The 22,240-nt window shown below is 47.2% G+C and overlaps 1 protein-coding gene across 10 annotated transcripts in view; it reads left to right on the forward strand.

Annotated features, from left to right (window-relative positions):
- CUX1 (cut like homeobox 1) overlaps positions 1-22,240 on the forward strand; it is a 346,923-nt gene that overhangs the window by 69,085 nt on the left and 255,598 nt on the right. For all 10 annotated transcript variants that reach the window (XM_074328379.1, XM_074328380.1, XM_074328374.1 and 7 more), the window contains exon 2: positions 5,948-6,058. In XM_074328379.1, coding sequence (XP_074184480.1) covers positions 5,948-6,058 — 111 coding nt within the window. The remainder of the gene's footprint in view (positions 1-5,947; positions 6,059-22,240) is intronic.

A 22,240-nucleotide genomic window follows, 5' to 3' on the forward strand; every position in this document is an offset into this window, starting at 1 on the left:
GGTGGGCTGGGGCGCGTCTCTCCTTCTGCTCCATCTGTTCCATCTTTGCCACTCACCCGCTAGGGTCCCTGTTGGAGGCCCGTCTAATTCTGTGGAAACTATGGCTTCCTGAGTGGAAATGCTCACTGCTGACCCATGTGACTGAATCACATGACAGAATACTGTAGCCACAATTCAGATTTGTTTATTACCTGGTGGTGAATCAGAGACTGTGAGTGGAAAAGGGGTGAGTAAGGGTTAAGGATCTGAAAAAAAAACCCCACCAATAAACCTAAAAAAACACTTGGGAAATATGGGGTCAGACTTGGTTTTCTACGTAAACTCATGTAGTAAGTGAAAATATTAACACTTACTTTGGGGATTCTGCACAGTTCTCCTTTAAATGGAGACCATTGTCAGTCTGCACACCCGTGAACAGAGCAAAACGCACGTCCTGTAGGGCCACCCACGCAGGAGTTCCTCTCTGGGAATGAGGCCGACCGACATAGGTCCTTCTCAGTCCTTCAAAGCCTACATCGTCTCATTACAGGGGGGAAATGAGATTTTAGAATATAAGTTAGGTTTAGGAGTAGTCATTACAATGATGTGCTCAAAATTCATGAAGTACGAAGGGTGGACGGTAGAAGGGCCTCCCAGCACCCAGCGCCCGTCTGTCCCTCCTCCTCCCCAGGACAAGCAGCAGCATCTCTTACTTGTGGAGCTTTCCAGAGGAATCCCGGGTGTGAGCACATTGCACGTGCGTGCAGATCTGTGCACATGCGGTGGATGTCCTGCTCACTGTCTGGGGACATGTCTAGTTGAGCAGTTATTTCCGTGTTGGCCCTAGCCTGCCTCTCAGCAGCCCCTGTCACCACTGTCGTTCCTAAGCCAGGCTGGCCTCTGCTTCCCATGTGGCACTTTCTTGTCATGTGCCCCCCACCCATACTCCGGGGGTACCTGACCAGGCTCCTGGTTCCGCTGAGTGCTCATTCTGGGTCTCTGACAGCCCCTACCCACAGCTTGTGCCAGGTACTTGGGGAGCCCGGATGAGGAGGAGGGTGGAGGATGCCCACAGGCCCCAGCTGGGATGGGCATTTTTCACAAAAACCCGGGGACTTTTCTTGCTGGCACTGTGCTCTCCCGTTTCTACCTCCTGCTTCTGTTTTCATTCCACTGGCCGGGTCCCTTCTGTCTTGTGGCTCTCCCACGCCTGCCTCGTTTCCTCGGCTGGACTGTGGGCACCTAGAGGCCAGTTCAGGGTCAGCTTCTGATTCGTCTGTGCACCCCTGGCGCCCCTGGCCTAGTGGAGGCTACGGGGGCGGAATGAATTGAGGCCTGCGGTCAAGTGCATGGCTCTGATAAGTACAGAAAGATTCACCTTGATGGAGCAACTTGACATGCATTACCTTAATTATTTCAAGAGAGGGGATGTTATTTGACCAAAACCACATAGGTCACAGCAGGATTCCAAGCCAGGGCTCTCTGGGGTCGCTGTCTGAGGGTCTTGAGATGGTCTGTGTGGGGGGCCGGCAGGGGGTGACAGAAGGAGGCTGGTGGCTGGTCTTGGGCCCTTCACCCCTTTCTAGCCAGAGCAGCTTCCATTTGTCCAAATGATTCTGTTGCTGGAAATGCAACAAAATGCCCTGAGAACTACCAGGTGTGGCAGGTATTTTTCATGCAAAGCCATTATAAATTCGCATGTGGGACTTGCTGTTTGATTAGTTTAGCAGAGAGGCTCTAAAGGAAACACCCCAGGAGCGAACCCTTTGGATTAAAGTTAGTGACAATAACATGACAACACGCAACTCGCAGGGCTGATGCAGTCAGCCCAGGGGTGCTGGGGGTGGGGTCTCCGCAGGCCTGGCCTGGAGCCGAGGAAGAAGCGTCTCACAAAAGTGGCACTGTGGGTACCCACCCTCTATCCCGTTTAAAACAAACACACGGCCGACATACACACTTTAAAGGCAAGTGATTCCAAACGGGTCATTGACATTATTAAAAGATTTGTTTTATTTGGGAAAGGTTTTTTCCCCAGTTTCTTTTAAATAGGCAGCTATGTGGTTGCTGTTTATTTTTTGTGTTTAATAAATCTTTAGTGTTTGGCTGACAGGCTGGGTTTAGGCGGAGAGAGGCTTAACATGTTAGGAGATTTGAGGACCTGTCAGAAATGGAGCAAAAGCACCCAGGAGTGACAATCCACAGGAAAACAGGACTGCAGCCACCCACAGCTCTTCAGCCATTCCCGTTTCACAGAGCGAGGGGTCCTGTGTGTGCAGAGCTCTTGGTTCCAAGCCAGAGAAGTCTTTCCCTGGACCTCGTCGTGCCATTGGTCATCCCATGGTCACTTTGAAAAGACAACTTGCAGTTTCTGTATCCAGGTGCCATCCTTGCCAGACGCTTTCTCAGTACTTTCTCCAGCTCTTTCAGCCCCGGTGGATGTGCCTCTGTTCAGAGCCCCACGGTTCACTCCCAGCCCTGCCTCCTTCCCGTCACCTCGGATCTGGGGCCCTCGGGTGTTTCCAGCAGAAGAGTTCTAGATAGTTCTGAGGGGACACCCTCCTCTGCCCTTCCCCAGGAAAGTCAGGCTTGACTGAGGGGTGTTTTCTGTGACTGGCCCCCTCCTCCGCGTTTGTAGGCCCTAAGCCCGGCCAGTGCACAACGCGCTGGGCAAGAAACAGCTGTTGTTTTGACAAAGGATGCACTTGCCTCATTTTTGGTAGCACCAGAGTAAGTCACGAGGTCATCGTCTATTCTCGGCCTCTGCCCTGGGCAGGTAGACATGCAGGCAGTACATGGGGTGTGTTATGTCAAATATGTTTCTATTATTCTGTGTGTATGTACTTTTTCACATTAGCAGGATTTAAAAAATTAATGTATTTGCAGTTTTTCCAATTGGGTAATATGTGCACATGGCAAAAGTAGCTCAAAGATACATACTGAAGAGCAGGTTGCCGCCTGGGCGCCTCCTCAGAGCCAAGCACAGTTAGAAGTGTCTTCGGTATCTTTCTAGAGATGATCGAAGCTTCTGCCAGCGTATGTGTAGAGACCATCTTGAACAGTGCTAGCATTGTTTTGCACTTTGCTGTCTTTGCTTAAATATATCTTGAAGCTCATTCCGTCTCATAGAGTGCACGTAGCACGAGGTATTTTCTAACCACTGCAGAATAATCCTCGAGTGGATATGCCAGTGTGCTGTTACTGGACATTTAGATTGCTTCCTGGTTTTGATTTTTTCTCTCTTTGCGAGTTTCTAATGCCGAGATGTGGGGCCTCTCTGCATTCCTTTTTACATGTGACCAGAGACTCAGAGGCTGAGGGGTCTGTACTTTAGGCCCCCACCATCACCTCCCTACACACATTAAATTCCCTTGTTAATGTGTCATTATATTTGACACTTTGAGTGTAGGCAGGCTGGGTAGATAATAAAACAGTATTTGGCTTATGTTTAATAGCTGTCTCCTCCCTTTGCGTTGTCCCTACAGTCTGAGAAAGTCTTGGTGCCCTTTAGAAGGATTCAGTGGTGTTATTTAAGTGAGGGATTCGGTCAAAGATTGTGAGGCTTAAATCTGACCATCCAAACCTGGGGCAGTGGCAGCTGCCCCCCAGATCTGTGGACGCAGTCTCTCCTCACTGTGTCAACCTGTTTCCGCGGTGGCGGGTAGGATTACGGTATTAAATTTGGAGACTCCCATTGGTTTCTCATGTGGACCTACATATGTCCGCACGCGTGCGGAAGGGAGAGTGGCAGGTCCCTGGGGGCTCCCCAGCTGACAGCAGCAGGTCGCCTAAGGCATGCTGGCCCGCGGCCCTGTGACAAAGTTGGATTTGCCTTCCTGTCCCAGCCTCAGCCCTCAGTTGCGTTCTCTAACGGATCTACCTGGGGAGCTTGGGGGGAACTTCAGGGATCAGAGGGTCCCACAGACCATGTGCTCTTCAACATTTTTTATAGTGCCCCCCTCCCCCCCGCTCCCACACGCACACACTACTCCTGAGCTCTTCCTACTGGGGAACCCCAGCAACTTGCACCTGGTGACAGAAATCACCAGACACTGCTGATTACAACCCCCGCCCCCACTGCCCCCTATTCCCCCCCACCCCCACCCCCACCCCGGCCCTGGACGTAGTCAGTGCTCTTTGTTTTTCTGTAAGTTTTCTGCATCTATGTGTGATTGGGACAAAACATCAACTTGACTTTTTTTGTTGTTTTGGTCATATTTCAATACTGGCTTCTTTCCCCCTTCTTGAAGTCTCCTTCTATAATTTCTGCTGCTGCTGCTTAAATATAGATGTGTAAGTCCTCCTCCTTACCAGATTGTTTATATTTCTGAGAAGCCTTCTGCTTATCTGCGATTGCTCTCTCTTCTCTATCTCCATCCCCACGTTGCCACATTGGTTTCGGTTGCTCTTTTTTTCCTGCCTTCCCTTGACTGGGATGTGTTTCAAATGTGGTCTATCAAAATGTGCAGTGTTTCCCTCTTTTCTGCAGTAGATTTGACATCTGTTCTTGAATTCTAGCCCACGTTATTCTTTTGGACTTGTTTGCCCAAGATTTGCTGTAATGCCAGAAACACTAAAGGGGAGAGTTTGGTGTGGTGGTAGCCCCCCCGCACGCCCTCCCCCCCAAAACTGTCTACGATTTCCAAGTCGAGCAAACGCTGGATGTTTGTTCCAGCACTCTGTCATCTTGTCTGGCAGTGGCCCACCCCATGGTGGCACGAATGAAGTGTTGTTCACCAGCAGGGCTCACAGACTACTTCAGTATTTCACCAAAAAGGAAAGCAGGTGGAACTTCATGAGGCGGGTGGAGGGTGGGTGGAGAAGCTCTCACTTGCTTCCTGCATGTCTGTGGATGAATTTCCATTTTGATTTTCCTCGCCTTTCAGCCTTTGACTGGGTCCTTGCTGTGCCGCACCTCCAGGGAGATGGTCTGCAGGCCCTTTAATCCTAAGCAGAAGGTGCTAGTGTGTGTCGTTAGTAACTGAAGATACTCAGCACGAGAACCAGCCTTTTGGTGGCTACGGGAACGTGTCCTTGCATTCCTGCTGTCAGCCTGGGACACCATTCTGGGTCCATCTGCTGTAGGCTTGTTTGAAAAGATCCTCTTGGCAGCTCCTCCCAGAATTTGCGTGATCAGGGCCCAGGTTAGGTTCTCTGATGCTTTGAGCATCCGTTTGTCGTGTATAGCGGAGCCGAGAGCCCTTAGCCCCTGATAGTTCCTTTTACAGGGGACCCACTCCTGGTGGTTCTCAGAATTCCAATGCAAGTAATACAGTTTGAGGATAACTGCTGTGTGCAGGTGCCTCATTTCTGAGGTTTGCAAGATACTGGAAATCACTGTTCTTGGAATTTGCCTTTTAAAGGTCCCTCTTAAAAACAAGGAACAGGTTAAGTTTAATGGTTCCGGACATGATGTCCAGCCCATAGTAAGCCGCACAATAAATGTTTGTTGTATGAATGCAAATGAAGTATCATTACAAAAGATTCCAAGCCCTCACTGTTGAAGGACAGCCAAAGAGAACGCCCCGATGAGGAGGGGAGAGCGAAGCAGAAGGACAGAACGTAGGGACTTGACAAGACACTTGTAAGAACAGAAGTGAGCAACTCCAGGGAGCGATGGCATTTGGGCATTGGCCTGACTCTGGTTTCAGCAAAGAAAAATGTATCTGCATGTTTTGTTCCAGAAACAGTCATTTGTGGGGTGGCGTCGATACACTCCTGAAAGCTGAGTGTGCGCGTCCTGTTTTTTCAAACCAGCTCCTGCGACTGGCTGGAAACCACGCAATTGTGTCCATTTCCCGATTGGCAGCCCCCCCTTCTTTCCCCCCACCCCCCGTACCTCCTGTGCCCATGACTGGGTAGTGCCGGGAACATAGGGCTCTCCCCAGTGTTCTGGTCAGATGCGGATGTGATCTCCTCTGGTACAAAGTGCAGTTACAATCTTGTCTCCTCGTTTTGTTTCTCTCGACAGAGGGAACTCGATGCCACCGCAACAGTATTGGCGAATCGGCAAGATGAAAGCGAGCAGTCTCGAAAGCGGCTCATCGAACAGAGCCGAGAGTTCAAGAAGAACACTCCAGAGGTGAGACAGTGTCCGTTTGGATCCCTTTGAAGGGTTCTCAGTCTCTTGGTACATATTCAGAAGACGTGTTGTAAGCATTTCATTTCTATCAGACAATCTGCTGCTGTCTTTTGACTGTCCTCAGCCCCGTGCCAGCAGACTGCGTGCCCCCATGCGGGCTGGGGAACGCGGGCATTGGTAGGTTGTCTGAGCAGATTAAAGCACAAGCTCGTGCCAGATGCAAACACTGAACAAGCTGGGTGTGCAAGAGCATGTGGCCAGGGGTGTGGCCAGGTCAGACCCTCGAGCCCGTCCCGGCCTCTGGCCCCTGTGCTCCATTTCCGTGCCACCCGAGTCCACGAAGGGTCACTGAGTACGAGGACAAGGCAGGTGGAAGGGCCTCAGAGGGCCCCCTTCGCAGGTGTGAGACCGGCAGGGTGTCTGAGGGCTGCACGCGTGTGAGGGTGCAACATGCCGATATTTCTTGTAAATCAGGCATTTAGTCTGCGAGGGCCTTTTAAATGCCTCTGATTCCTAAAATATGCTTTAAAGGGCACTGAAAATTTGTTCCTTATGTGCTTCTATTTTTTTCTTTTAAGTGTGTGTTCGGAGGACAGTGTTTGGAGTGGTTGGGGCAGCATTTTCCTAGTCTGCTTTCTAGGTCCCTTGTTCCCTCGGTCCCTATCATGGGTTTCATAAGAAATAAAAAGAAAGGAGAGTTTTACAGACAGTTGCACAGATGTGGGACTTGCTTTTCAAGCAGCTTCTGCCAGTTTGGCCCACAATGGTTTTTGGGCTGTGGGCTCTCCCAGCCTCCTGCCGCCTCCACTCAGGGGTGGGTGGACTGCGGCTTTGCCCCTGGTCCCCCGGCCCCCAATTCTTCCATGGAGGAAGAAGGAACAGGCCTGGAAGAAAAGCCACTTCCTGGGTGGGATGCCTCTAACTTTTATAATATACCTCATTTACAATATATAGGACTTTTGCAAAATGATGTGTGAATTGAATTTTTAAAAGTGGACTTATTTTAAGTGTTCCAATGGAGCCTGCTATTAAGGGAGTGCTATTGTGAATCATTTTGGGAAACAAATAATTAAACCTCTATTTTCAGAATAAATATGTTGGGAGAGAATATGATAGCCCTGTGGAAAGAAAGAGGGCTCTAGGGGCAGACCTACCTAAAGGTTTTAAATTTGAGACCCACTACTTACCCTCCCAACCCCACCCTCCCCTGCCCTCACGCCTGGATCTGCCCTGTTTTATCAGTCAGAAAATGCAGATCAGAGTAATTCGAGCCTGGGGATTGCTGCTCTCTGTGTGGCTTTGTAAGGAAGCTCTGTTCTCCATGTTTCAGCTTGTCCTGAGTCAAGAAAGCAGCTAAGGACAGGACTTCCTTCCTCTGTTGCTTTCCTCCTCTCAGGAGGGTCTCGCGGCGGGATTTCCCAAGCACTCATCCCTTACTCTGTTTCCCCCAGCCGACCTTCATCATGTCTGTCTCTCGAGCCAATCTCAGCCCTGTTCCAATAACTAGCTGTCATCCTCCGTCCTGTGTTCTTGCTGTCCGTCCCTCTTTTGGTGACCATATGTCCAGGGGGACCCATAGAAAATCTGAAAAAGAAGGTTAAGGTCATCCTTCTACAGCAACAGACAACAATAAGTAAACAAAATCTGTCATGCGATGGGTACTGGGAAGAAGACAGAGCAGAGAACTGGGCTCCTGGATGTGCCTTGGCGTCCCGGACTCCTTGGCAGCTGCTAAAGGCAGTTCCCACCGCCGAGGAGCTTGTGCCTTCTGGTCTCCTCAGGCCCAGTGCTCGGAGGATAAATGTTAATTGGGCTGAACTGGGCCCCATCCCTCCACTGATATCTAAACAGGCCTCGTTCTGCAGGTACTGGGGACCAGCTCACACGTCTTGTGTTGACTCCCATGTCAGTTACTTGAAGAAACCCCATCTTAAACGGCTGCACTTTATCTCCTAATCTCAATAAATAGAAGAGTCTGGGGGAGGAAGCAGCCTGGTTATTAAATGCCGTTTGGCGCATTGCTTTTCAGGGCACATTGTCAGACATTGTCTTCTGTGGAGAAGGGGGCCCAGATCCCCACCTGGGAGGGGATGGAAGCTGCCACCCTGCTTGCTCCTGGCCTCTGCCCGCTGGTCAAGGCTGGTGCCCACTCGGGTTGCTTCCACTGCAGTAGGGAGGGTTTTGCCGCAGCACGCATCTCTAGGAAGTGTGGAAGGGTGAAGCTGCTTTCAGGCTTCTGCCCTGCTCTTCCCCTTGCATTTTCCTATCCCAGGCCCATCCTGGAAATCTGTGTGGGGTCCCTGTGGAACCCTGAGGCAAGAAATAGCAGAAAAGAGGTTCACTTACGCCACCAACCAGAATCTTCTGTTTGAAAATGTAAAGCCACTTAAGGCCAGAGTGGAGGTGGGGGTGGGTAGCTGCAGCTGGGGTCCTCTGGGGTACACAGAGGGAGGGGGTACGTGGGGAGCTGTCTGGTAGGACATGTGGGGACTCTGGCGAGTGCAGGGCCTGGGATCCAGAGGGGATAGTGGATTGTCATTTTGTTTGGGGTTTCAGACCAGAGGGACCCGACCCCTCTCTGACATCAGTCACCTCTCCTGACAATACCGCTGGACAGATTATTAAACAAGGGAGGAAATAGATTACCACTTACTGTAGAGGGAACATTCTAGAAATTGGACATGTAAAAATGAAGGTTATTTAGAGCTTTGTTCTCAGGGGTGAAAACAAAATTGGCTTCCTGGTTGGTGGGAAAGGCATCCCTTCCTGTGGACACAGACTGGGATCCTAACCGCTCACGTGCTTGGCCAAGTGAGGACGAGGGTCTTGTTCTGGGGGCCACCGAGGCACAGCCAGGGCCAGTGGGGTCATACCAAGTGCGCTGATTCTCAGTGAACGCGCTGGTGTCCCTCTTTGTTCTGGGAAGATGTCCTCCCTGTGTCTATTGAGTATCTAGGAAGTCTTACATGCAGCATTAGGCATTAAGGGGACGGCAGAGGTAAGTAAGGTTTTCTCTCAACATATTTCCTGAGACCAGCTCTGCTCAGTGGCACCTGGGAAACCTCAAGTCCAGAGGGACAGGTGGGCTCTGGCGGGAGGACCCCAGGAAGGCCAGCGGAGTCCAACGGGCTGGGTCATCCCACACAGGGCCAGCCACAGGAGCACAGGAGGCAGGCACCACTGTGGCCAGAGCCTTGAATATCTTTGCTTAGAATGAATTTTTTTAAGCTTCAGTTTTCTGTCATTAGATTAATGCATTCCTAGTCAGTGGATAGCATTGCGTATGTCTTTTCAACCTCAAAATTGTAGTTAATTTGAAGGAGATTGCAATGACTGCAAATAAAGTTTTATGCATTTCTTTGATTAAGAAAATGAGTCAAAGAAAAACATTTTTTAATTTTAATGTTGTAACTAAACATTCATTCCCTATTGAATTAATAATTGGTCGTGGAATGTAAAAGACGGGGGCTATTTCTCGGCTGTGTCACTTCCCTTATTGTTGTAGGTGACTTACTGGGCTGTTGCCATCGGGCAAATTACTTACCGTCCCAAAGTCTCAGTTTCATCCTCTGTAAAAAGTGTGACGCCAGGGCTCCGCTCACAGGACTGCTGTGTGTGCCGTGGTGTGTGTGGGGGGGCCCTGCAGAGGCCTAGAGCCCAGTAGGTGCTTGATATTCATATTCACTTGGAGCATGTCCTGCAGAACATGTGAAATGCAGCTAATTTCTGCTCCTGAAAGCTAACCCAGGGAACTTTAAAACAACACGACAAATACAGGTCGTTTCAACCTAAAGTGTTCCCAAAATTGGTTTGTAGTGTTTGTCATTTTACAGATACCTTTTGAACACCTGCCATGTGTCAGATGGTTTGGCCTTGGGGGTAAAATCCTAATCCTGTTCTTTAAAAGTTTCCTACCTTTTTGCCATGAAGTAGTGCCTCCTGCCATGGCGTGTTAAGCGCTAGGATCCTGCAACGGGAATCTTCTGAATGCAGAGTTTGCTCCAGACACACTCGCGTATTCAGGGCGGTGAGGTCCCGAGCCGCATAGACCTGTCACTCTTACTGCTTTTGGAACCTTAGTTCTCAACCTTTGCAATACAGTGAATGTTAGAGGCCCTCTGCCCTGAGAAACGCAGGCGTCTGCATGCAGTTCTGGACTCTGGAACTCATCCGGGCACCTGGCTTAGGCACGTGTCTGGCTCACACCGGCGGTCTCAGCAATGCCACTCCGGGAGCCTTCCTCTTCCTCCTGGTGTGCCCAGGGTAGGGGGATGGAAGGGTGGGCAGGGGCTGCGTGAGACACGAGCACACAGGCACTGACCTCTGGGCAGAGGCCACTGTGCTCCGGCCTGTGGGCTGGGCACGGGGGTGTGGGGACGGGTGGCTGAGCTGGGCCACCCCGAGTGTGATGAGGGCCCCGCAGGCTGGCAGCAGGCTCAGGCACCTCTGCGCTGGGCAGGCAACACTTGCCTCCTGCCTGAGAGGCTGGTGAAGGGCAAGGCCAGGCAGGCAGCCAGGTGTGCAGGGGAGGGGGCAGCAGTCGCTTTCCTAAGGCCTCGTAGCGTTAGAGCTGTGTGCAGTGCAGGCCCAAACCCTTGCCTTCTGCTTTCTGTTGCTTTGATCCGAGATCTGAGGCACGGGCGGGCCAGGATTACCTTCGATGCCCCAAATGGCATCTGTATTGATAAAGCCGACTGCAGATTGGATCACCAGGGCCGTGGAGGCATCCAGGAGCTGCCCAGGCCTCCCCGCCCTCACCAGCAGTGCCAGGCCAACTCCCCACTCCTGGAAATAGTTATTCCCCGCCGGGGACCTCAAAGGGACACCTGGGGTTTCGTGATTCTGCCTAGGAATTACTATTCCCTTGCTTTTTCATTCTGTTACGTTTTAGATTTGCTCCTCGGACCAAAGGTTGACGTGAGGTTCTCACAGCTGCTGCTCAGCCAAGCTGGGACTTCAACCCAGGCAGTCAGTGCTCTTAATTGTGGGGCTGGGCTGCCTCCCTGGCAGGCCAAGCACCTGGAGCAGTCGCAGATGCGGCTTAGGGCAGTGCAGGCCGTGAGGGGAGGTCACAGGGTGTTTGCAGGGGTCCGTGTCAGCTCCCAGCCTGTGTTTGAATGTGCTGCTCGACTAGCGGAAGAAAGGTCTTCCCTGTTGGACTTACTTCCAGAAGGAGCACAGGAATGGTTTTTGTTTTGCTCCAGTTCTCTTCAGTAAGGGAAGAACCATCCTTTATTGGGGGGCATGAGAGGAGGAGAACCACAGACCCGAGATGCAGTGATTTTTATCACAAACCCTCCCTCAGCGTTCGTTTTTGTCCTTTCAGTGCGTCCAGCTCCTACCCTGGAATATGTCTTAGGTGTCTGTCTGTCTGACTTTGCGAGGTTCATTTATGTTTCCTGTGGAAGGGACCACATCTCTTCTGGGAGGTTGAAAACTGAGCTGCAGTCTGGAGCAATCGTTGGTCATTTTTTCCCCTGATAGATTTTTGCCTAAACATGTCTTGCTCTGGGGTATTAACCCCTCTGACACCTGGTCCACGGGGCTCACAGCCCGAGTCTGTGTTTTCTACGTCAGTCCTGCCCACATGCTTGCGGCTTCTTTCCACGTCCCCATCTCTTGCCTTTGTCGTCATCAGCAGAGCTCACCCCAGCCCTGACCGTTTGGGCCACAGCTCCCTGGGGTCAGCACCGGGACTGAGTGCCCCTTCCTCGTTTACTGTCCCCACCTGGGAAGGTGGCTCTGGGCCTGATGCCAGCTGCAGCCTCCCAGCCCCGCCTCCTGGATTGGCACGCTGACTCCGTGACAGGGAATGTTCTTTTTACTGCTGACATAACTGCCTGTTCACTGGCGTTCATTTCCTGAGTGCCGGAATCTTAATTTGCCCTTTCTGTCTCAGGCTAGAGTGTTTTTCTGAGTTTTACGTTCTTGGGAAACTGTTGTAAAAAATCAGGAGTCGCCTTGAGATATGACTTGGAAAGAAATCCTGCGCCATCATTGAAATGAACTAGATTTGTGGGTTCCTTCTGGACTCCAGCAGGGTGGGGGTGGGGGTGGGGTGGGGGTGGGGGTCGTCTTTAGCAAAAGCCACAGTCACCGTTGTGCTGATCAGGGTGGACCATTTCTGAGGAAGAGGGAGTCATGTGCCCCGACACTGTCTACTTCACCTGGACGTCACCTACTCCCTTTTTGCCCAGGGGAACAGGACAAAGGATGGGAAGACGCTGCAAAGTTCTGGGCTCCTTCTCCACCCCCTGTGAGAAGAGGAGTCAGCAGGCTGGGGGAGTCAGGGGGAGGTAATATATAGTTGTGGCCCAGGACCAAATGCATTTAGTCACTGCCTCTCCAGCCTTTATATAGACACGGCAGGGAGTGACTCAGCCTGGAAAAAGAGAGTCACTTAAAAATAAAGTCGCGACTCAAATGGACACGTCCTGCACAGGCGGCCCTGAGACGGTGTGGCTGGGCTTCAGCTAGAAGCCTGGGGGTGTCTTTGCCCTGCAGGGCCCTGCTGGGGTCCCAGGCCAGTCAGGTAGCCAAGGTGAGGACGTTCATTTCAGCTGCATCATGGAACTGGAGTGAGGATTAAAGGAGCTCACATCTAACTCCCTGTGCTTTCTAAACTCGACAACAGCATTCAGACGTTTTAGCTCTGACTGGACATGTTAGTATGTGGAGCAGTGACTGAACTCGCTGCTTTTCCCTTGTTTTAAACAAATTGACAGTCTGTGGAAGCCTGTGTGTCTCTCCAGTTTACTACTCAGCTTTTGTTTTTGATTCTGTCCTCATAAGAATTTAAAGTCAATGTACTCAAAAGACTAAAAACACCAGCATAATGTTCCTTGTATCTCATTGGACATTCGAGGGGGTTAATTGAAGACCCACAGCACTGATTTGACGAATTGTGACTTTTAAAAAGGAGGGCAGACCAGACATGCCGCTAGGGACATGGGCCCTTTCGGAAAGGCAGTGATGGGTAGCCTACAAGCTTGGAAGACTGGGGGTGCAGAGTGGAGGATACAAGCACCCCTCCACCCCACAAATGCTTATATTGGAGGTTCAGGAATCTAGCCTCAGCACCTCTGCCAAATCTGCAGCTCTGGAACGATTACTTTCTCCAACTTGGAAAGGGTAAGGCCCTGCGTCTGTGTAGCCGTGTGTCTTGGGTAGCATGGACCTTGGATGGTCACTGTGGTGTCGGAGGTCCTGCCCTATTTGCAACACGCATTTAGGAATCTTTTCTTTACAAAACAGGATTTTTCAAGATGGTAATTATATCATTCTGCAAGATTCACACAGATAGATAATAAGTAAAACTTTATTTAACATTTAAATTTTATTTTTTTGTACAGAATTAAGAAAAAAAAAAAGAATTCCAGGAATGTCTTTCTTTGGCAATTCCTCAAAAAGTTAAACATAGAGTTACCCTTATGACCTAGCATTTCCACTCCTAGGTGTATATCCAGAAGAACTGAAAACACGTCTGCTCAAAAACTTGTATGTGAATGTTCATGGCAGCCTTATTAAAAAAATCGAAAAAGTAGAAGCAACCCAAATGCCCATCAACAGATGAACTGATAAACAAAAAGTGGTCTATTCATACAATGGAATATTACTCAGCCGTATAAAGGAATGAAGCATGACACATGGATGAACAGCATGGATGAACTTTGACAATATGATGCCAAGTGGAAGAAGCCAGCCACAAAAAGACCACGTACTGTGTGATTCCATCTATAGTGTCCAGAACAGGCAACTCTATAGAAACAGAAAGTAATTGAGTGGTTGCCAGGGCCTAGGCAGGAAATAGGGAGTGACTGCTAATGCTGATGGGATTTCTTCTGGGGATGATGAAAATGCTCTGGAATTAGTGGAGACGGCTGCACAAATACCTTTTTTGTGGGGGTGTGGGAAATCCTTACACAGGTTTTTTTTTTGTTTTGTTTTGTTTTTTTTTAATTCAGTTGTTTTCTCTTATACTCTGAAGAAAATCTGCACATAAAAGTATCTTGTGAATTTTCATTTTGGAAGTACCAATTTAGCTTTAAAAAGGCCACTCCAGTGTTTGGCAAAATTATAAAGCCCAAATAATCAACTTGGATGTTTAATCATTCTAGAATTACCCACCGTTAAGTTATAATAAGACTTTAACTAGAAAAAGTTTAAAAATTAAAAGTGAACTTTTAACTGTTACCAATTAAACTCTGTAAGCCAATTTATCAACCCAAGACATTACTTTTTTGTTTCTTTTGGGTCCCTCGGAGAGAAAACCTGCTTCAAATGGGATAGAGTAATGAATATAACTCAAAGCTAATTCAGCCCAGTGTCAGTAAGTGGCTGGTGGCCACATGATTCCCCCACGTTCCAAAAAGACCCTTCAGCATGCTCCGTGGGCACACAGGCCTGTAGAGCAGAGGAATTCCCTCGGGCTTGGGCAGATTGAGCGACAGTCAGGTCCTAGCTCCATGGCTCAGTAGCATTGTGACCTCACTAGCATTGGGACAGAAACTTAACCTCAGTTCCTTTAGCTGCAAAAATACATTCTGCCCCCTTCAGGGAGTGATGGTGAGGAGTAGGTGAGGTTCCTGGCAGGGAAATGTCTAGTCCTGGGTCTGGAGTGGAGGGGACAGCTAGTAAGTGATGGGCTGAGTGACCTTGAGTAAGATCACTGAGCATTCTGAGACTTGGACCCTGGGTATAGAAGCAGAACTAATAATGAATGCCCAGCTACTATGTGGGTGAAATGAATTCAGATGCATGGAGCATATAGTATGTGCTCAATAAATACTCCCTGTGTTCTTTCCTCCCTTCTACAGTTCTGAGCCCTGTCCAGGGGCAGGGAGAGCTACAGCAGGCCCTGAGAGTGAAGGTTCCAGTTCTCATAGAGGGGCAGGCAGGCAGTGACCAAGTAAACAAAAGATGGCATAAGATAATTTCAGGTGATGGGAAGAGCGAAAACAGGACAATATGGCAGCGAGTGAGTGTGGATGGGTGGAGGTTCTCCAGGAAGTTAGAGAAAGCTTTTTGAATCAAAGACCTTTGCAACCCCCACCCCCGCCGCCCCCGCCACCCCATTGATGAATTTCACAGATTGTTTAGCACTGGGGTCCCTAAAATGTCTTTCAGCTAAAGTCCTGATTGTCTTTGTTTGCTCTTATCACGCAGTTACTTTCAGGCGTCAGATCCAGTCCCTCTACTTTCTAAGGCCAGGGATGCTGTTTAATTATGGACGTTAGAAAGTTTGGTTAAGGAACATTTGAGTTGGAGGGAGACCTCATTGAAAAGTGAGTTCTTAGGTAATCAATGAAGACTTGATGTCTCAGTTTGTGTTCCATGACACAGGAAGCAGCCAGAAGTGGGCGTGAGCCCTGCCCTGGGGGAGCGGCTGGCTTCTGGAGCCCCCAGACCACGCTCTCTTTCTGTGAGCTCGGGCTGGCCAGACTCACTCACTGAATTGTCGACAAGGCCGGCGTTCCCTTTCCTTCCTGAGCCTGTGTGTCGCTTCCTTCATGTGTCTAGCAGCTTTTAAAGGGCTATTTTAAGTATAACGACAAAGTATCTGAGAGCTTAATAACTGTCAAAAGGAAAAGACTGTAATTAGATTCGTGTGGTGTAGAAGCTCAGCTGACTTGTATAACCTCTCAGTCTTCATTTTCTCATCCAGAAAATGGGAGAGATGACAACTGTTTTGGAGTTTATTATGAGCCAGACAGAATGCGGTAGAATATGCAGAATAACCATGGCAAACAGTAGAAGCTCAGTAAGTGGTACGTTGTAGGTACGTTATTAACATCGAATGTTTTGAGAAGAAAAATTGTGTTCATGAGTAAATTTTAAAGCTATAAAAGAACACAAATTTTGAAAAAGCACTCTTAAAGAATAGAGCAGACCAACAAGTCTATAAACTGTACACCTGGTTTCTGCTGCAGACTTGAATAGAGTAAGTAAAATAAAAACATGCTTCGTCCCTGTGTGTCTAGATGGTCATTTTCCTTCCCTGTGCATTAGCTGTGCTGCTCTTGGAGTAGAAATATTTGCTGCTGGAGTCTTCTTTGGAAGCTGTTCTGTGAGAGTAACCCATAACTTGTCTTTCTGGTCAGTAACCTCAACCGAAATGTGTTTTGAATGGAGGATGTCATGCTTTGTCGGATGTAATAATAACTTGAGTGTAGAAAGGAGTTCACAGCTTCGTCTCAATAAATATCCTTGTAAGGTACAATGGCTAAATGTGAAAGCCATAAAATTTTGTTGAAATTGTGGTGAACTGTTATTTATTAATATTTATTGAGTACTTACTAAGAGCCAAGCATCATGCTAAGTGCCTCACAAACACTTTGCTGCCCCTGGCAGTCACCCTAGGAGACGTGTGTCATTAGTGTCACTTCACAGAGTGTAAGCCACCTGCCTACCAGGCAGACAAGCTCCCACCACAGGCCATAACCACTGTGCCAAACTGTCTCCTTTTAGCTTCCAGAACTCAGTGTTTATTCACTCAGTTAGAAGTGGTTTCTTTTATTTCAGTTTTAAAAAATGATTTTTTAGTGTTTCTTTAAGGTAACATACTCATTTAAAGGGTTTTGTTTATTGAGGAGTACGTTTTGTTGGAATATACCCATGGAGGAGCAGGTAGGCGAAAATCTAACAGTTGCTTGGGAATGGTGGTTAATTCATGGGAATTATTATAAACCAAAGCAAAGGCAAATCCCCCCTTCAATTTTGAGATTATGTCAGTCAAGAAAAAGACAATAAGATAACAAGGCCCCCTGACCCTGAGATTTGTTGGGTTAGGTTGTTTCTTTGGTCAGGGGGCTGAGGACAGGGATGGGTGGGGCTAATCATTGAACATTGATTGTTGACTAATGTTGGCTCTTGGTTTTAACTTGCAAATGTGAGTTGTATAAAAGGTAAGTTTACAAGGAGTGTTAGCACCTGCCATGCAGAGTATAATTTGTTTGTGGCCCAGTATTTTAACAGGAAGACGTCATGATGTAGTGGATATAGTTAAAGGAGTGTTTTATTGGGAATCAGGACACTTGCCTTCTGATTCTGGCTCTGCCACCGACTGGATTTGAGGTCTGTGCAAGCCAGCTCACCTCTGTTTGGTTTGAGAAAGGAGGTGAGGACGCAGTGCTGTGTGACTGACAAGCGAGGCCTCTGGAGCTTGGCCTCTCCCGCCTCCCGCTCGCTCCGATTCATCCTCCCCGTGGGCCCAGGTGTAGATGCTGCCCTGTCTTCTTACAGGCCTCACGCTTTACCTCTTGTGGTTTTCCCATTCAGAATTCACTCTGCATGCAGTGAGTAGTTACGGAGACCCCTTTGTGTGTGGGACGGGGTGTACCAGGGCAGCTCTGTTTTGAGGGCTTTGGTCACTGCAGGGACGCAGCAATAATAGCTAATAACAACAGCTGACCCTTACTGAGCACTTACTGTGTGCCAAGCTCGGTTCTAAATACTTTAAATGTATTGGCTGGTTTAACACAGGATGCCTACGAAATAGATACAGTATTTACCTCCATTTCAAAGAGAGGGAAACTGCGGCCCAGAGAGAAGGACGAAGTCCCCTAGGGTGTCACAGGTAATAAGCAGCAGCACTGGCTGGAAGCTTCAGATCCCGCCAGACCAGCTGCAGGTCTGGACCACCATGGCTCCGTGGGGAGCACGTACTGAGTTCTGCCGGCTACTTACTGTCCAGGCTCGCAGACCCCCTCCTGCCCCAGACGTGTCCGGCCACACGCAGGCACCCTCCCTGGCCCCGTCTCTCCAGCAAATGAATGTTCCAGTGCATTCAGGCAAGAGAACAGAGTCTGGATTATGTTTTAAAGGGGTAACTTCCTTCCTGGGGCAACTTCCAGCTTCAGGACCCCCAACTTGGTGGTTCTCTGCTTTACATTTGAAAGGTCACCGTTTTTTAGTTCAGAAGGCTGACTGGGGCCCCAGTGTGACCCCATTTTTATTCATCCATTTACTGACTGCACAGGGGACGCTTTAAAGAGGGCCGGCTGCAAAGAGTGTTTGTGATCAAGTATCCTGAGACTGGACAGTTGGTGACAGCCCTGCTTTTCCCAGGGTCGCCAGCCTTGGAGGTGGGGGAGACCTCAGCTCCTGACACCTCCCACAGTACCTTCCACACGTGCCCCGGGAACAGTGCATTTGTAAGACACGGGATACCTTTGAACCTTAAAAAAGATTTGCGTCAAACAGACCCGGTTCTTGCCCTAGGGAGTGGTGGCTCCGGCCGAAAGACATAGAAGGTCCGGCCACCTCTGCCTCCCTCCCACCTACAGGCCTCGTGATTTAACTTGCAATGACGTAGTTCTTTTTACGTGGAGCCATGCAACTAGGTTTAATTTTTTTTATATGAAATATTTCTAGCATACTGAAAAGTATAGAAAACATGTCCTTCATGAAGATTAGATAGATGTTAACATTTTGCCCATTTGCTTCTGGTGCCTCCTTTTTCAAATAGAAATAAAACACTATAGCTAAAATCCCACTTCCATGCCTCCGCCTCCCTTCTTCCTCAGATGTAAACCCCATCCCAAAACTGTTTCATTTTTATGTGCTTTTTGAATTCATAGCAATGTTTATGCACTCATAGACAATAGATATTGTTTTAGGTATATGTATATTGTACTGTTTATACAAATAGTATGCAAATGGTATCTTGCTTTATTTGTATATATCCTTTGAAACCTTGTCTTTCTCACCCAGCTTTACCCTTTAAAGATGTAGCTGTGTGTGCCTGTGTGCATGTAATTTACTCATTTAAGCTGCGACACACTATTCCACTGTGTGCATGAACCAAGAAGGTGCGTCTGTGGCCCTGTTGAGACGGCAAGTGGATTTTTGGTTGTTGTTGCAACTGTTATACGTGTCCTAGGAGTGGGTTCAGGAGTTTCCTGGGGTGGAGCCCCAGAAGTGCGGTCACTGGTCACAGCTTGACCAGGTCTGTGCTGCCAGGTAGTTGCTCTCCAGGGTAGTGGCGTGCTGTTACCCCACGGGCCAGCTCCCACTACCTGTTCCTGCCACGTACTTGCTGATTTTTGCCTTATTTCCTTATTTCTAATGTGGGTGAGCATCCTTTGGTATGGACTGGCCTATACAGTTTCCTCTTTTGTGTCTTAACTGCTCATATCCTTTTCCCATTTTCCTCTTGGGCTGTTTTGCTCTTTTTTTACTGACTTGTAGCAAATTTTAGTATTCTGAAACTCAATCCTTTGTTGCGAGTATACATTGCCGATATTTCCTCCCAGGCCGGGGCCTGTCTTTTCACTATGCTTGCACTGTCGCTCGTCACAAGGAAGATTTTAATTTTAATGCAGGTGAATTTTCTCCAGCTTGATGTAAAGTTTGTGTTTTTTATTTGATCTTATCTCAGAAATTGTCCCTATGCTGGTGTCATAAAGACAGTCTCCCGTGTTTTCTGGCAACAGCTTTTCCTTGCTTTTCACATTGGCCTGTAATGCATTTATGTGGGTGATGAGGGTCCAGTTCATCTTTGTCCATCGAGAGCCCCTACTTCCAGAACCATGTACCGTCCCGTCCACCTTTCCCCGTCGAGTTGCCTTTCGTACCTCTCTCAGGTACTGTGACGCCCTTCCAGGCTCCTGGTCTGCCTCTGTCACTTGCTAGTTTGCTCCTGCACCAGCCCCACATGTTTCGATGATCGTTACTGTATTATTATCGTAATTATGTCCATATCGTTACTAAGTCTTGATTTCCGGTAGGGAAATGCCCCACCCTCAATGCTGTTCAAAATTACCTAGCCTCTTCTTCCATATGGCTTTTAGAATCATTCCGCCTGTTGCGATTTTTATGTTTCATTGAATTTGTCGATTAATATGGAAAGACTTTATAAAGTGTTTAGAGTTTTGACAGAGTTATTTTAGATCTTATTCTTGGAAGGATTTTATTCCATGTATGACTCCAGGGATCATGTTCTTAACTTACTCTAGTTCATTGTGTGGATACAAAATAGTCAAAATTGAAGGATTGATCATTGTAGTCTGGAGCCAGGCATAAAAATAAACCCGCTCTGTTATCATAGGTGGCTGTGATTACGATCAGGGGAAAGGTCGGCTGTGGGCCTCCTAACATTGACAGTTTCCTTCAGAAGATTAAGTGGTTCTTCATTTTTGGCCCAGGTCATCAGTAGCTTAAAGCCATTACTGTCTATTGGCTGTTTGGTTTGTCTGAAATATGGGGCTGGTCTCAGCCTATTTCCCCGGGGTCAGGTGTGTTCACATAATCAAAGTGCCAGGAGCCTATAGTGTGTGCGTGTGTGTGTACGTGTACAAATTAGCCTTCTCTGGGGAGGAATGCATAGTGCCAGAATACAGAGATGTTCTTTTGTACCTTTGTATTTTGAAATGTGTGTTCTTTCTTGGCAGAGCGTTTTCAAGCTTATTTTTGAGATAGGCTTGTTCAGCCGTGTGCTTTTGAAAATGACTATGAAGCTTTCAACCACTGGTAAACGGAAGAAAAAGAAAGATTCCTTTTCTGTTGATGTGTTCAGGATTTTCATCAGCCCAGTGCAGTTCCCATGACCTATTCAAAGAAGGGTGATAGCTTCTGTTTCCTTTAATTAAAAGTTGAAGACAAGGATATTTTTATTTATTTTGTTTATATGTAAACAACCCATGAAAAGTATTTCACATATATTAAAATGATTACTTTGCCACAGTAAAGAAAAACCACTGGTCCCAACAATGATACGAGATACCCCACACCGACCAATAAAATGATCTGTGAATAGGGATGAAAAAATTCAAGTTAAAAATTTGATCAGGGTAGTTTGGGTTAATAAATTGAAGCATGGAACTCTCGATTTAACTCTTTTTGCTGCTATAAGGTAAGGGAAATATTTACATTTTTTCTCCTTTCAGATCCATTTGTACTTGAAACTAGATTAAATGTTTTAATCTGGTTTATTATTGATTATAACTGTGGGAAATGAGTTCCATGGAGACCTCTCTTAAGTAAATGTACTGATATGTTAGAACCAGAAGAGTTGAGAGCAATTTTTATTTTAAAATTCTTTTTGCATTAGCACATCTGCAGTGTTGAGGAATATATGGAAAATTGAAATAGTGCTTCTATCCTGCCGTGTCTCCAGCACGTCAATAAATCACCTTTTTTTCCTTTTAAAATGTCTGGCCTTGTAATTTATGTTTGCATAACCCATTACTAAATTCATAGTAGGTGTTTTAGTTGGCAGGCATTAGTCCAGGGATTCTGAAGATCTTTAAAAAAAAAAAAACAGAGCCTTTGTTAGTATTTATATTTAAGTGGACATTTTCCTTTTTTTAAAAAAACAATGAATTAGATTTTTAAAAAAGAATTTGGAGTTAGCTATTTACCTTTTTCTTAAGCAAACAATATCAAGTCCATATTCTTACGTTGTCAATTGTTATGGATTTCATAATTGACTTCATGGTTTTCCTTTTTTTTTTTCCAATTAAAACCAGCAGGAGAAAATGATTTTGATATTAAGATCATGGTAATTTCTCTATGATCTTCAGGTTTCACAGAAAATGAAAATTTCTATGTTAGTAATTTTTTATTTCCTAAATGCAGTTGGCTGTTTTAGTTATAAAGTGAAGATGAATCTATTCATTGCCTGACAACACTATTTGGTGCTTGAACAGAAATAGAAATGTTCAGGGTTAGTCCACATATTTGTGGCTTACCTTTGAGACTTTCTAATTTTTAACCAGACATTTAAAAATAATCATCATGTCTTCTAGCCCTAAATTAGGAAAACTTTTAGAGCTTTGCTTTGAAACGGTGAAAAAAAATTACTTCTGTTTTCTGTTGTAAAATTTTTAAAAGTGATTTTTATGGTAGTTAGAAAGCCAGAAGAGCCATTTATGGTTTTGTAAAGAGAGTTTGCTTTATTTGATCATCTCTCCCTTCTCTTTCCCGAGCTCCATCAGCTGGTTAATAATATTTTCAATATAAAACATGTATCTCAGCCCATTGAAATCACTGTGGCCAATCAGAAGAGGAGTTGCTTCTCCTCCAGGGAGCCTTAATATATTTATCAGGCAGTCTGTAGCCTCCTCACTCTCTTTGTCAAACGGAATGCATGTTATTTTTCAAAGGACAATGGTATGTTTTAAAATTCAGAATTTAACATGTTCCATCTATGATCCAAAAGTCCAGTTATAAGTTTGAAAATCC

This window comes from Rhinolophus sinicus, linkage group LG03 (genome assembly GCF_036562045.2).
Source record: "Rhinolophus sinicus isolate RSC01 linkage group LG03, ASM3656204v1, whole genome shotgun sequence".
In the NCBI taxonomy this organism is placed as follows: Eukaryota; Metazoa; Chordata; class Mammalia; order Chiroptera; family Rhinolophidae; genus Rhinolophus; species Rhinolophus sinicus.